Source organism: Leopardus geoffroyi, chromosome C2 (assembly GCF_018350155.1).
Source record: "Leopardus geoffroyi isolate Oge1 chromosome C2, O.geoffroyi_Oge1_pat1.0, whole genome shotgun sequence".
In the NCBI taxonomy this organism is placed as follows: Eukaryota; Metazoa; Chordata; class Mammalia; order Carnivora; family Felidae; genus Leopardus; species Leopardus geoffroyi.
The window spans coordinates 2,391,374-2,406,922 of record NC_059333.1 but is presented as its reverse complement, the minus strand read 5'-3'; the positions used below and the strand labels follow the sequence as shown (position 1 = coordinate 2,406,922).

At 49.3% G+C, this 15,549-nt stretch overlaps 1 protein-coding gene across 5 annotated transcripts in view; it reads left to right on the top strand.

The window, feature by feature from the left end:
• The window catches only part of TRAPPC10 (trafficking protein particle complex subunit 10), an 87,095-nt gene that overhangs the window by 27,838 nt on the left and 43,708 nt on the right, over window positions 1-15,549 (top strand). For all 5 annotated transcript variants that reach the window (XM_045501211.1, XM_045501210.1, XM_045501207.1 and 2 more), the window contains 3 exons: window positions 7,205-7,401; window positions 11,541-11,736; window positions 13,311-13,422. In XM_045501211.1, coding sequence (XP_045357167.1) covers window positions 11,632-11,736; window positions 13,311-13,422 — 217 coding nt within the window. In that variant the 5' untranslated portion in view covers window positions 7,205-7,401; window positions 11,541-11,631. The remainder of the gene's footprint in view (window positions 1-7,204; window positions 7,402-11,540; window positions 11,737-13,310; window positions 13,423-15,549) is intronic.

The following is a 15,549-nucleotide window of genomic DNA, read 5'->3' as shown; positions in this document are numbered from 1 at the left end:
CTCCCTTTCTTCCTTGATTAAATTAGCTATTAGTTTGTAGTTTGATGATTCTTTCTCCCCAGAGAAGCAGGGTGTTATTTTCTGATACACTATTCATCTGTTTGCTACTTTATTAATTTCTGCTTTCATTTTTATTATTTCCTTCCTTTTGCTTTCTTATGGTTTACTTTGTTCTTTTTCTAGGTTTTGGTTTTCTTTTTTGGGGGGCTAGTTGGGAATACATTTATTTTCATTTTAAATATAAACAATACAGGTCTTTAAAGATAGGAATTTCAATCCCAGTATTCAGTCATTTTTCAGAAATTCTCTGTTTCGTTTGTATTGCCTCTCTTACCTAATAGTTTAACGGGAAGTTTTCTTATTTCCAGAAAGAAATTCTTTAAAATGTTTACTTTAAAACTTCTAATTTTATTGCATTGTGATTAGGGTGTTGTTTATAATATTTCTGCTTTGCGAAACTTATTTTTTCTCTGTGACCTAATAGTTTTTGTGGGTATTCTGTGTGTGTCTGAGAATGTATTTTCACTTTTTTAATTTTTATGTTTTAATTTTTTAAGTTTTTTATGTTTCTTTATTTTGAGAGAGCGGGAGAGAGAGAAAGAGGGGGGCAAAGAGGGGTAGAGAGAGGATCCCAAGCAGGCTCCACACTGTCAGCACAGAGCCCCATGAGGGGCTTGAACTCACGAACCGTGAGATCCTGACGGAGTCGAAATCAGAGGCTTGACTGACTGAGCCCCTCAGGCACCCCTCTCTGCTTTTTCGGTTGTAACGTTAAATGTAGATCCGTAAGAGCTGCCTTACTGATTTGTTGTTTGTGTCATTTATATTTCAATGTTTTGTCCACTCACCCTGTCTCAGCGGACAGCGGTAGGTCGAAGTCTTCTATTGCTGGTACGTGTCTGTGGCATCTGCAGTTTCTGTTTTGCGTCGATGGGTCACGTATCACTTAGTGCATAGGTTCGTGGCTATTACAGTTTTTATGGAGTGAAATCTGTCATTTTAAAAAGTGGTTTCTGAGTAGAGCATATCATGTTTAGGAAGGCCTTGTCTGTCTGAAGATGATAAGTGGTTCTCTCCTATGTTTCCTTGTAAGAATTTTATTTATTTATTTATTTATTTATTTGTTATTATTATTTTTTAATGTTTTTATTTATTTTTGAGACAGAGAAAGACAGAGCACGAGCAGGGGAGGGGCAGAGAGAGAGGGAGACACAGGATCCGAAACAGGCTCCGGGCTCCGAGCTGTCAGCGCAGAGCCCGACGCGGGGCTCGAACTCACAGACTGTGAGATCATGACCCGAGCTGAAGCCGGACGCTCAACCGACTGAGCCACCCAGGCGCCCCATCTTGTAATAATTTTATAATTTGTGTTTTATACTTGGATCTGTATAGCTTCAAGGTATTTTTGTGAGTGGCAGGAGCTGTGGGGGTGTAGGGTCTAATTTTATAGTCTTAAGTGGGTAGCAGATTGGTCTACCGTCATTTTTTAATGGTCTGTCTCTTTTCCAGTTTCTGAAAATGTCACCTTTGTTTGAAACCAGCATCATGTATGCACAGTATTCTGGACACTTCAGTTCTGTTAACTCCTGTCTATTCTGTGCCAGGACCAGACTTGTAATAATTCTATTTTATATGTATTGATATGGGTTCTTTTAAAAGAAATGCCCTGGCTAGTGTACAAAACTTATCTTCCAGAAGTGACTGTGTCCACATACTCCCATCGTCCCCCATGCTCTTCTCCACATGGCAGTGACTTTCTTCCATCGAGAGGAAAAATGGTCGTGTTTCCTCTAGTTGAATCTGAATGGACATCTGACTGGCAGGAGGGACACTGTGGCTTTTTTTTAAATGTATATTTTAAAAAATTTTTATTTTGAGAGGGAGATAGCAAGCGGGGGAGGGGCAGAGAGACAGGGAGACAGAACCCCAAGCCGCTTCTGTGCTGCCAGCGCACAGCCCGATGCGGGGCTCAAACTCAGGAACTGTGAGATCATGATCTGAGCCGAAGTCAAGAGTCGGATGCTTAATTGATTGAGCCACCCAGATACCCCGACATTGTGACTTTTGAGACTAAGTCATAAAAGGTAATACATCTTCTGTGATGTCCTCTTGGGTGCTTGCTCTCAGAGCCCAGCCACCGTTCTTTGTTTTATAAGTTGTTTTAAATAAGTTTATTTATTTATTCTGAGAGAGACAGAAACAATGCAAGCAGGAGAGGGGCAGAGAACGAGGGAGAGAGAATCCCAGGCAGGCTCTGCCAGATACAGGGCTCAAACCCACGAAACCGCGAGATCATGACCTGAGCTGAAACCAAGAGCTGGACGCTCAACTGACTGAGCTCCCCAGGTGCTCCCCCAGCCGCCATTCCATGAGGAAGTCAGGTGTCCCCGCGGGAAGGCCACCTGGGGGTGTGCAGCCTCGGTCCCTGAACTCCGGCAATGATCGCCTTCTTGTTGCCTTGTCCGCAGCCTGCAGGCGCCACAGCGGGGGCAGAGGAGCTGGGTGCCCTGTGCTGTGTAGACTGTAGATGTGTGAGCAGAGAGAGGGGATGGGTCGCCTTGTAGCAGTTTGCCACAAAGCCACGCAGAACAGGAGGAGAGGTCGAAAAGAGAAAAGGAAAGAGCAGAGGAGTTTGGTTGGGATCGCCTTGAGTAAGTTCGGGTTGATTTGGGAAGAATTTTAGTAATCGCAAAGCTTCCCATCTGGGAATGTGGTTTTATTCTCCATTGTCTCTGCCCTTTTTTTTATGCCCTCAGTCATGTGTTCTAATGTTTTCCCTAAGTCTTGCATTTTTATTACTAAAGTTTTCGTAGACGTTATGAATGAGGGTTTTTTTTTCCCTCTTAAAATTACATTTCCTAGTAGGGAGCCCGTGTTTTGCGGTTGTTTTGCATTAGTTTTATTATCTATTAAGGAAAGTTTTCTGGAGCAAGTTGATCATAATTGGAATTTTAGGATGAAGAGAGAAACTCCCGTGTTGTTGTAGCAGTCACTTTCTGGTTCGTGGTGCAGACCCTGGGCATCCCCTTCTTCCTGCCACTGTGCGCCCGCACCTACCTGCTGGTCCCTGCTGTCCCTGCCGTCCAGGCTGGTTGTTACTGGTTTTGCCTTATTCCCTTACATTGTAGAGATGAGTCTGTCTTTGAGTTACCACTTCTGGTGCCTGCCCCCCTTTCTGGCGCACAGGGGAGAGTCCTTCCAGTTTCTGCAGATCTGAGCAAGTCTTTATGTTTGCAGAATATTTTACTGCGTGTACAATTCTGCTCTGACAGTCGCCGTGTTTTGATTTACATTGTGACCCATGAGGAGTCTTTGCTACTTTCGCATAAACTTTTTTTTTTTTTTTCTTTCCCTTCTGCAGTTTGAGATTTTTTTTTCTCTTCATGGGTGTTCAACCTTGTGTGATATGCCCTGGTGTGCTTTTCTTCATGTTTCTCGTGCATGGATTTTTTTTTAGGTTTTGTGGGTCTGTAATTTTAATTTAAATTTGGAACATTTCTGGTCGTTACTTTAGTTACTTGTTCTGTTCCTGCCTCTCCTCTCCTCTCCTCTGGGGACCCCAGTCACTCACATATTGGCCCCTGGAAGCCCTACTGCTCAGGGACACTGTGCTGATGGCTTTGCAGTCTTTCTCTTGGTCTCATTTGGATGGTTTCTGCTTCTGTGTGTTCAAGTTAACTAATTGTTCGGTCTGTGGTATCTAATCTGCTCGTAACCCCCCACTCAGGGTATTTTGCAGTTCAGACGCCGTGGTTTTCATGTCTAGAAGATCCTTAGGGGTCTTTGCCTTTTTCAACAATTATCTTCCATGTTAAGCGGAGGCTGAACGTCAGTTTTTTCTTTGCTTTCTTGAACACACTGGATATGGCCGCAGTAAGGATTCTCATGGTTTTGTCTGCTAATTCTCTTATGTGTGTCATTGCCACATCCATTCTGTTGGTTGATGTTTCTACTTGTCACGGATCATATATTCTTACTTCTTTGCCTGCTTGGCAATTTTTTATGGGATTCCAGACATCGTGAGTCTTTTATTTTTGGAATTCTAGACGTTTTCTTCAGCTTTGCGTAATTAAGTTACTTCAGATCCTTTTAGCTATTGCTTTCATGATTTGGGGGTCTGAAACAGTGGTCAGCCTAAGACTAATTCCTCCTTCCTTCCTCAGTTCTCCTCCCAATGCCCTGTGGATTCGGAGGTTTCCGGCGTGGTCTGTGGGAGTAGGCCCTGATCCCAGGCCCTGTGGGTGTTGGGTCCTGTCTGGATGGGTCTCTCCTGGCTTTGGGTAGTTTGTACACTCCTCTGCTGGTCAGCACCTCTGAGCGCTCTCTCCAGGGGCCCCCTGACCTCTGACCTGTGACATCACGGCCTTTGCGTCCGGGGCCCTGTGTTTGCACCGCGCGGGGCGCCTGGGAGCTCTGAGCACTCGACTGGCCCGCTGCACGGCTCGCCTCCCGTGTCTCCCTCTCTGTGTTTTGGTTGCTTCCGGTGGTTGGGTCGGTCTGCCCCCTGCCACTTCACCATGTTTGGAGGCAGCTGTCCTGCTTATCGGTTGAGGTCCGTCTGCACCCGTTGACTTCGAATTGGGGAGTGTAATCTGTTACTGTTAGTATCACTTTGAGTGCTCACATTGTCCCAGATTTGGCTTCTGTGACCTTTTGACCTGTCCCTGTTCTCGGAGCTCTCCCTAATACAAGACGTGCCAAGGTCAGCTCGTCCTTTCCCTGCCTGAGCCCCGGGGTCAGCCGCTTCTCCAGGGAGCGCTGGTTCCTTCTAGCGGGAAATGGTATTTAGAGACCAAGCCCTGGACTAGACGTGCCCTTTGCTCTGGAGCACGTATGTGTGCACAGGCGTGTCCGCCCCCACACACGTGTACACACACACGTTCCGATTGCGGTCCTGGTGCCTTTCCTTTCCACGTTTGCGACTTCCTTCTCCGAGCAGCCAGGCGCTCCTTGTCGTGCGTATGTCTGCTTACTCGAATAATCGCTGTCACTGAGCATTCTCTCACTGCTTTCCTGCTCCTCTCCCCCCACAGGTGCCCTCTCCCTGCCCTGGGGCTGACGCTCTCCACAGGACCACTTCCCTCCTCACCTCAGCTGACCCACAACACCCAGATGAGGTCACCCCAGCAGGGAGGCCCTCTTTGCCGTCCGGGCCTCTGACACCTCAGCCAGCCCCCAAGCCTTCGTCATCTCTCTTGGGGTGTCACATCGTGCACTCTGATACCCTTCTTGCCCTGCATGGCTCTGGTTCCCCGGGCGGGGCCACTCTGCACCCTCCCTGCCAGTGGCTTCTTCCTGTATTGGCTTTGCTTTCTGGAGACACCTTTCACCTCATTGGCTCAGCCTGGGCTCTTCTGAACGGTCACTGGGTCTTTTTAGTAATGTGCGGGGTTTGCTCACTATTGGAAGCTATGGCCCAGATTATCCACTGCTCATCTCCCCCGCAACTTCGGGGGACTCCGCCCTGCCTGTGTTGCTCTGCGAGGTCTCTGTCCCAAGCACAGTGTCCCGAGAGGGGATGCTGATGTCCCCTCAGGGGGTGTGGCAGCCCCTCCCTGGTTTGTAGACCTGGGAGCCAGGGCTGGACCGGGCAGAGGGTGCCTGGTCCCAGCCCTGTGGCGGCGGCCTATTTCAAAGCGGTCGGGGTGTCTGTGGCCTTTGGTTTCACTCTGCAGGTGTGATGCACTTAGGCCCCTGGCCTGGCAGAGCACCAGCAGCGTGGAGTGGGAGCATCCAGTCCGGGAGCTGCCCTTCTGTGGAGGCTGCGGCGTAGGAACGCCTTCCAGGGCACGTGGAGCCTCAGAAAACCGGTCTTTGCGGGATGGCTTTCCTGTTAATTTTTCAGCAAAAGATCTTTCCAGATTGTATTTGTATGTAATGTAAACTGAGGATACGGAGGTTTTAAAAATCAGACTAAAAATTACAAGTACTGACTTCTGGTACTTTTCACTTACTGATTAAACCAAAGGAGGGGCTGGGTGCAGAATTTGAGGTTTCTTGTTCATGGATCGTTCCCTTTAGCATATTCAAGAGAGACTAAAAAATCCAGAGAAAGTATGGGCAGGATAACAAAGAATCTTTCTATTAAAAAAGGGGAAAATCTATGTATTTATAAATGGTAGCTAAAAATTACAGTTTGTCCGATTTGGAAGTGAAGCATGTTGGTTTTAGATTTTTCACTCTGAATTTGCCAAGTGGATTTATGGAGCATAAGGGCAATTATAGACCATTGCTGATAGCAGGTAAACTTTCTGTGTCTCCGCCTGTCTGTGGAGGGGCTGAGGCCGGCCCATGGGCTTTCTGTGCAGGCCGGTGTGTGCATCTCTGAGTCCGGCAGTGTTGACTTTTTAGGAGCAGGACGGCTCCCCTGTTGGTCCTCGTGAATTGGAATGGCTTTCAGGAAGCCCTAGGTTGTCCTTTTCCCCTGGGTTTGCATCTGAGGCTGCCTCGCCCCCATGTGGCCTGCAAGTGGCATTGGCTTTCGAGGGGTTCTGGGCGCTGGCAGAGGGCTGAGGGGCTGCGGAGGAGGCGCCCGGAGGCGGCCCGGGCATCCGGCTTCCTGCAGGTGCGCGGCCTCCAGCCTGCGGGTCCCAAGCCGGGTGGTGGGGGGGGGGGTGCTTAGCCCCATTGACACGGCACTTGCCAGGATGGGACTAATCATGTAGTTGGTGGGCACGGGGCCTTTGGCATAGCAGACCTGAGTTTTGTTTTTTTCTTTAATTTTTTTTTTTTTTAATGTTTATTTTTGAGACAGAGCATGAGCAGGGGAGGGGCAGAGAGAGAGGGAGGCACAGAAGCTGAAGCAGGCTCCAGGCTCTGAGCTGTCAGCACAGAGCCCGACGCAGGGCTCGAACTCACGAACCGTGAGATCGTGACCTGAGCCGAAGTCGGACGCTTAACTGACTGAGCCACCCAGGCACCCCAGACCTGAGTTTTAAAGTCCCAACTTACCCAGTGGACTGTGTTGCCTTGGGCAGCTTACTAGGCTCTCTCTCGGTCTCTTCCTCTGTGACACTGGAACCATCTTCCCTCGGCGTCCCTGGGCCTGCCCAGAGCACCCACAGGCGCCAGGCTCTGCGTGGAGGGCCCCATCGCGAAGCTATAAAGCGCGGTGGCCAATGTATTCTCTGTTAGTACACACATGTTGCTGTTAAATTAAAGGGCGTTGATTAACTTTCCTTCACAGTGACTTATTTATTTTTAGGATACTGAAGTGTATAAAGCTACGGTAAAAGACGACCTTACCAAGTGGCAGAATGTTCTGAAAGCTCATAGCTCTGTGGACTGGCTCATAGTGGTAGTTGAAAATGATGCCAAGAAAAAAAACAAAACCAACATCCTTCCCCGAACTTCTATTGTGGACAAAATAAGAAACGATTTTTGTAATAAACAGAGTGACAGGTAAGTGGATCTTTAATTTTACCCCATTGGCAGACCCCTGGGTGATAGAGATGGCTGGTTTCTGCGTAGGGATACTTCCTCAGCGAGTGCGCGGGGCGCCTGACACGTCAGCACGTGGGGGTGCTGCACACCGGGTCCCCGCTCATGGAGCTCCTGGCCTGCTGGGTGAAACACGGGCAGCTGTAACCCCCGGCGTGCTGCCCGGTGACCGCGGCGGGAGAGACCGCACAGCGGCTTCCCTTTGAGGTTCCGTGGCGCGTGTTGGTGTGGCCAGGGCTTGGGGACACCTTGTGTCCTTGTGTACGGGAGGGTCCCTTAAGCCTGTGGTGCGTGTGTTTACCTTCACACCTGTTCGGAGTTCCTAAGAACCAAAATTCTGAAATGCCGACTGTATCTTTAGAAGCTTCAAAAGCGAACCACGGAACTGCGGCGGCCGCTGTGTCGCGTGGACTTCCTTTCCCCGTGCTCGGCTCTGTCTGGCCCTGTTCTGGCTGCTGGGGGTCACTTCCCTCTCGGCGGTGCCACGGCCCCGCCGGGCAGGCTGGCGGACTTCCTGGTGCCTGCTCGACGGTGTGGTCTCACGGACGGGCGGGCCGGGCGTTGCTTTGCGCCCGCATCGCCACACCTGTGGTCGCCCCGGTGGCAGGTGCTCAGAGTGGAGCAGGGGGCCGGGCTACGGAGCGAGGGGAGGAGCCTGGGCGGAAACCCCGGGCCCGTGGCCAGAGTACCGACCGACACTGCCACGCGCTCTTAGAATTCCGTGACCGCGTCCAGTGTCAGGGCCCCCCGGCCCCGGTGGATCGACGGTTCTTCAGGGGAAGGAGCCTCTGTGGGCGTCCTTTTTATGTTCCACACAGTTGTGGGCGCTGAGTGATGTTCAGACTTGTTTTGCTTATAGTTTGAGATAAACGTTAGATGGTCGAGCTCACGGTTTCTCTTAAGAGAAATTTTGTGCCATCTGGACTTGGGGGATTTTTTCCTACGGTCTGTTATTCCTGACTTAGTTGTCCCAAAGGAATCGGCTTAGCATGTCAGCAAGACCCCAGAACTGAGGATCCTTTCCCTGTGTGGTTCGGCTGTGCGGGCTCACTTGCTCTGGAAAGGGGAGTCGGCTGCCGGGAGGCTGGCAGGGAGCCCAGCTCTGGGCCCCGTCGGGGGGAGGGACGGGAAGCAGGGTGTGGGGCAGCAGAGCCGAGGGGCTCACCGGCGGCCAGGCCACACGGCCTTCCGGTCATGTTTCTTTGGGATTTTATTAAGAACATAAATTGGTAGTAATGGGGCAGATTGGTCTAAGCCTGTGAGATGTTTGAATTCTATAATTTTTTTCAAAGTGCCCATTGACTCCTTTTAAGGCTATGGTGTAATTTTATCTAATTGCTTAAAGTACATTCCTGCTGAGCCCACTGAAACCTAACTTGTCTTCAGTGACTAATTCTTTGTACATAAAATTCAACTTCCTGAGATTTTCAGCATTTCTCAGTATATAAACATGCCTTCTAACGTTTTGATTTTCATTAATTTGCAAGCTACCTTCAACAAATCTGTTCTTTATTATTTTTTCAGTGAAGAGCTGGGTCCATACCTTCGAATTTGGAAATATCTGTATTGACAGTTGTTGTATTAGCCTGTTTGATTTCTGGCCTTTGGAAACATTGGCCCACCTGGCCCTGCGGTGGCTTTCTGTTTTCTTTAACTTTAATCTTGTACGCAATTTCTGATTATAAACACGGCACGTTCATTGTAGGATTATTAGAAGAAGGTAATGAGCAAAACGAAAATTGATCTTAACTCTTGGTGTTTGGTATGTGTTTTTCAACCTTTTCCTCTCTACGCACGCTTAGACACGGGTAGTGTGTGTGTGCGTGTGTGTGTGCACGTGATACACCACACATTACATTTTGTGTGTGCTTTTTCCGCCTAATGCGTTGGGAAAATGTTCCCGTGAACAATAAATGTATTTCTCCACCATTATTGTCAGTGAGCACGTAACACTCCATAGCAGAGATGGTACTGGAAGTTGTTCACCCAGTCCTCTACTGGACAGATGCGTTACCACCTGTTATAAACAGCACTGTAAACATCTTTTGAGCTCGGGTGTTGTGTACGTCCTTAGTTATTTCCTTAGGATAAATCCCTAAAATGAAAATTGCTTGGCCAAACGATTTGTGCATTTTTCAGGCTCTTGGTAAGTATTCCAGGCCGTTGGTAAAGGGTCAGAGGGCTGCCCCGTTAGCTGTGTTCGCAGCGGCCCCGGTGACTGGTGGAGGCCCGGGCCTCTGGCTCCCGGCCACCCTGGGCACCGGCCACCAGCACACGCTGAGGAGCCCTTCTCCACGCTGGCGCCCGCCGGTCTGGTGAGCTGTTCTGGGCTGTCTCTCTTGAGTTAACCGCCTGGGCTTAACGCGAACTTCTGAAGCACAGTTCTTTTTCGTTAGAAAAAGAAAATCTAGAAACTGTGCAAGTTGAAGGCACAATAAGAGAGAGAATGTAATGAACGTTTTGTCTGATTGGTAAGCATCGGCTCACGGAAGACGAGGACCATCCGGGCGGTCGGCGTTTGCCGGCAGTTTCCTTCCCCATCCACCCTGTGGCTTTAGGGGACAGTCCTGTGTCCGGTCAGGGGTACGTGTCGATGATGACCCAGGCTGGAGGATGCTTTGAGGATACATGGCCGAACCGATAGACTCTCGCAGCTCATGCAGGGCATAAAACACGTCAGTCCTTCGGGGCTGTAGGAATGAGCTGGCGGGACGCCTTGTCTTTCGTGGTAACAGGCCCGTGGGGTGGAGTGACTGGAGTGACCAGCTACTGATTCTCAAATTTTCTTCCTGATACTGGTTGCTCACCTGGCGGATCATCTAGGCTGTGGGCTTCGCGTTTTGGTCCGCTGGTTTGTGATGCCAGAGGTTCAGCCCTTCCTCCGAAGGCTGTGATGGCACACAGAGACTTAGAATCGGTCCGTTTTGCTACTTGCTAGTAAATGAGGCAACACATTCACCAAGGAGAAATATTGAAGCTCACAGCATCAGTATTTTAAAATCATTTCTGAGTTCATGTTTATTCATCTTCTTTCTAAATTTTTATCATAAAAGATAAAGAAATCTATGTTTTCCAACCTGTTAGATGAACATACTGCCTTTTCCAAATCCATTGGAAACTTGTAATTTTGTGCCTTTGCGTGCCACAGATAGTCTTTTTAAAACAAAAAAATTTTTAATGTTTGTTTCTGATAGAGGCAGAGCACGAGTGGGGGAGGAGCAGAGAGCGAGGGAGACAGAGAATCTGAAGCAGCCTCCAGGCTCCGAGCTGTCAGCACAGAGCCCGACACGGGTCTCAGAGCCACAAACCGTGAGATCACGATCTGAACCGAAGTTGGATGCTTAACCGACTGAGTCCCCCCGCTGGGTGCCCCCAGATAGTCTTTTTGTAGGGAAATTGTATCCTACCTACATGTTAAGCCATCTTCTTTAAGCTTTTATTTACTGATTACTTCTAAACCCTGCTCTTGAGGAGCTCGCGGCCTAGGGCCCAGGGGGAGAGACGGAGCTATGGAGAGGGAGTGTATGCTGCGCGTCACCGCCGGGGTAGTGGGGTCACAGGGCGGCGGGGGAGAGGTTCCGGGAGGACGTGCGTCGGCCGAGCCGGATTTGGAAGGGGGAACGGGAATGTGCTGGATGAAGAGAGAGTAGAGCTCGAGACGTTGGGTGGGCTTGGCTAGGAATAGTGAGAAGGGCTGGGCAGCCGGCCCGGGTCAGGCCGCAACAACCCTCGTGTGCCATGTCAGTAACTCTGAGTGCTGTCCTGTCAGGTACGGGGGACCAGCGGCATTTGTGAAGTGGGCAGTGCGAGTGAGGCTTGGGAGCTGATAGTGTGGGGATCGCCTTACCTTCCAGGGGGCCCTGGAGGCCGGATCTGAGACGACTCATCATACACCCCCGCCCGCTGCCGCGGGTCTGCAGCGCCCGCTGCTCCTGTGGTGCTAAACTAGTTCGCGATGAAACCTCCTCCTCATCTGGCTTCTCAGCGTCTGCCTGGTGGTTGCCAGCGGTTAACGAAGGAAGGAAGTAGGGGCGGAAGCAGTTGGGCTGCGTGCTGTGCCCGGAGAGTGTTTTCCAGACCGTCCGTTCGTGTCTCTGCAGGTGTGTCGTGCTCTCCGACCCCTTGAAGGACTCTTCTCGAACTCAGGAATCCTGGAATGCCTTCCTGACCAAACTCAGGACCTCACTTCTTATGTCTTTTACCAAAAACTTGGGCAAGTTTGAGGACGACATGAGGACGTTGAGGGAGAAGAGGACAGAGCCAGGCTGGAGCTTCTGTGACTATTTCATGGTCCAGGTATGGGACTAAGTATAGAACTAGACGCTTCCGTCTTCTCTTCCTTTATAAATAAGGCAGGCTTTTTGTGGTCGCTCGTATCGGCATAGTTTTTACAACCAAGAGACAAGGTAGTAGCTAACAGATGTTTCCGTCTCTGGGCTCATGAAGCAGATCAGAGGTGGTCTCCTGGGTCATTCTGCCGTCAGCTCTCCTGCTCGGCAGCTAGCCGTTTTCGAGAGGGCCTTGTCCCTCAGAGTGATTTTGGTTTTGTTAGTATCTCGGGCCTTCTGGGGTGTCCACCATGGAAGTGTCGCAGGCAGAGGGGCCCTCGCCGTGGTGTTGATCCCGAGGACAAAGATGTCTCCCCGGGGACATTGATTTCCTCTGTAGCTTTGATTTATTATTATTATTTTTTTTAATGTTTATTTGTTTTTGACAGACAGAGCATGAGCGGGGGAGCGGCAGGGAGAGAGGGAGACACAGAATCCGAAGCAGGCTCCAGGCTCTGAGCCGTGAGCACAGAGCCCGAGGCGGGGCTCAAACTCATAAACCGTGAGACCATGACCTGAGCCGAAGTCGGACGCTCAACCGACTGAGCCACCCAGGCGCCCCTGTAGTTTTGACTTATAATCTGGGGTTCTGATAAAGGCTAGTTTCCAGTGAACCTTTCTAATACTGCAAAGAGTGACAGGAACGTGGCCCTTAGGTTTCCTTATTCTTGTTCACTATGTTGAGACAAAAAAAATTTTCATATTTAAATTGCACTTATGTGTTAATTACTGAAGAAATAATGCACTTTGAACAAATAAAAGACCAATTCTGATTAGAAATTTTGATGTTTATCTCTGACTCTATTGCTTATGTCTTAGTGGTATTTGGGTGATCGGGCGCGCATGAGGGAATCACGTGTGTTCATGTTCACGGGATGAGTGACCTGTTACCGACCTTTCCGATGGCCTTGTCACTTCGCCTTTCAAGTGTATCTACACTTGATTTCTAAGAGTTATAAACCCAGAGGGGGAGAATCTAGGTGGACCCAGTGGTGTCGGATTGGACTCTGAGATACCATTGTGAACCCACGGTGGGATGGATGGATGGGTGGACGGACGGACGGACGGACGGACGGACAGGTGGATGGATAGATCAGGAATATAGATTCGTGTGTGTGAGGATTGTACGTACGCTTGTATTTCCTCGCCCTGTCCTCTGACAGGGCCTGGAGAAAAGATGACTTCCCAGTAGCGGTAAACCCACTTAGTGCTAATAAGGTCTTAGATTCTAAATTCCGTTCTGAAATAGTGCCAGGGCTTCTGGGAGAAGTGGTTGATTCTCGGGCCAGTGTAGTCCTGCGGGGGCCTCGTGCTGTCAGCTTGGAGCCTGACCTGGGACTCGGACCCACGGCCATGAGATCATGACCTGAGCTGAAAACAAGAGTCGGCGGCTCCACCGACTGACCCCCTGGGCGCGCCCTGCCTGAGCGTCACTCTTAGTGCCGCGGGCTTTTCTCCGTTGTAATCTTTACTGGCTACACATTGTTTCAAAAAGTCGACTGACGTGTTTGCTTTTTTAAAAACTTTTGTTTGGATCACCAGGAGGAACTGGCCTTTGTATTTGAGATGCTGCAGCAATTCGAAGATGCCCTCGTACAGTATGATGAACTGGACGCCCTGTTTTCTCAGTACGTCGTCAACTTTGGTGCTGGGGGTGAGTAGTGAACTTGTGGAAGCAAACTCGTGTCTCAGCATAGTTTTCCTCACTTTTAAGTAGTCTGCAGGCTGCCATTATTTAGCCATGATTTGTTCCCCCAATAATTAAATCACCGTTTGTTGCTTTATGCAAATTACATAGGATGCATTTTTGTGGTTCTAATAGGAAGTGAGATGAGAATTGAGAATTGGTCGTTTTCATTGTTAGAAGAATCTTAAATAAAAGCATTTAAGAAGAAGGTATTTTTGTTAGGTATAGAGAGTCATCTCTACAACTTACAGCTGCCTAGGTATGCTTCCGATGCTGTGCCTCCTTGCTAGCCTAAGAGTGGGCCTCCTGTACCGTGTTGACAAGTTGTCTTTGTAATATTTGGGTGCTCGTTGCAGAGTTTTAAACGACACCACTGTAATGAGCGTTCACCGCTCTTTTAAAATTTTAAAGTCTTGAATTATTTTGGAAGTACAAAATTAGCACAGCGAGACCGTGTACAGAGAAAAAGGTTGATCATTCTCCCTGTTTTTTGGTTGGTAACTTGCTTTGCTGGAAATGGCATCATATCATGTGGACGTTTGTCCGTAGCTTGTCGTGCTTAATAATAGCCCACTGCGGGCATCCTCCCAAGTTAGCACATGAGGTTTTGAGCTGTTACTATCACTAGCTGCATCATGCCGTGCAGTGTTTATCTGAGTGTCCCTCGGTGTGGGACATCTGGGTTGTCCCCAGTCCCGCCGCCACAAACAGTGTGGTGCCAGACATCTTTGTCGGGTGTCCCGAGAGAACCCTGATACGGTGTGTGATGAAAGGAGTGATTTCAGGGAACCGCGGTGTCTGCTAGAAAACCTGTAGGACGATGAGGTACCGGGACAGCCCGCTGAAGCCCCGGGCACTGGCTTGCTTCTAGAAACGATGAACGCCACCCGTTGGTTCTCTCTCAAACCCAAGTTTGGGAGGTTCAGGTTTGGATCTCTTACTTTGCTGAAACACAAATGTAAGCATAGCCAGAGCAAAATATTTACTAATTAAATTTAAAAATTTTGAGAAGAGGTAAAATTACATTTTATGTATCCATATCGTACATGTTTAAATATCTTACGTATCTCTTTCAGCATATTTCACATAAAATCTTTGCCCTCTTAGTTTTAAAATAAATCTGGGACCAATTAAAATCCGAAAGTAAGCCTGGACCAAGTTGTGCAGCTCAATGATAAGACTGTTCATTTTTGTTCATTGATTTAGTGGATGCTTATTGAGATCTGTGTATGTACCAGGTGCTGTTCTGAACGTAATAGGGAACAAAACAAAACCCCTTCCTTCATGGGGTTGACGAAGAGGAAGCATAAATAACTTACGGTGGGAAAATAAACAGCTTGAAGTCAGACAGTGTGATAATGAGAATAAATAACTTGACGTCAGGCAGTGTAATGGGCACAGGCCGTAGGAGGGGTTGTGGGTCAAGGGGCAGAGTGTGACGCTAGATGCTGGGTGATCTCGGACAGTGTGGTCCTGGAGGCCGTCTGAGGAGGCGGCACCGGCACAGAGGCCCGAGTGGAATGTGAGAGGCAGCCCGGGGAATGCTAGGCAGGGGGCCGGCTGAGGGGCCTGCTGGTGGAGGCTCCCGGGGGGGTGGGGGGGCACCTCCCTGAGTGTGCACTTGGACAGCTCTGTATAAATCCCGGTCAGTGAAGGATGCTGTTGTAAGTTGCCACTCGAGATGTTTACTAACGTCAGCGTGCCAACACGGAGTCATACCCGGTGGGGACATAGCATGAAATGGTATAACCGCTCTCTTTTGGAGTGAGTGAATAGATTCAATTTTTGCCATATGGATTGAATGACTAGTTATCATGGGCTCTTATGCTTACTTTAAGACCGTGTTTGAGTCTGGGGCTGTCCGTGAGAATTGGGGAGCCTCGTTGGAAGGTTTTGACAGGCAAGAACTTTTACCTTCTGCCCCCCACTACTACTCCTTCTTTGTGCCTCCTGTCCTTCCTCTAGGAGCGTGATTTAGGTAGCTGACACGGTTGAGTTAGAGACAGGCGTGAGGCTTAAGGATGGGTGAAAATGGGTGAGGGAGATGGAACAGACAGCATGGTCACGTGAACGGGCTGCTCTCGGCGCCCGGGC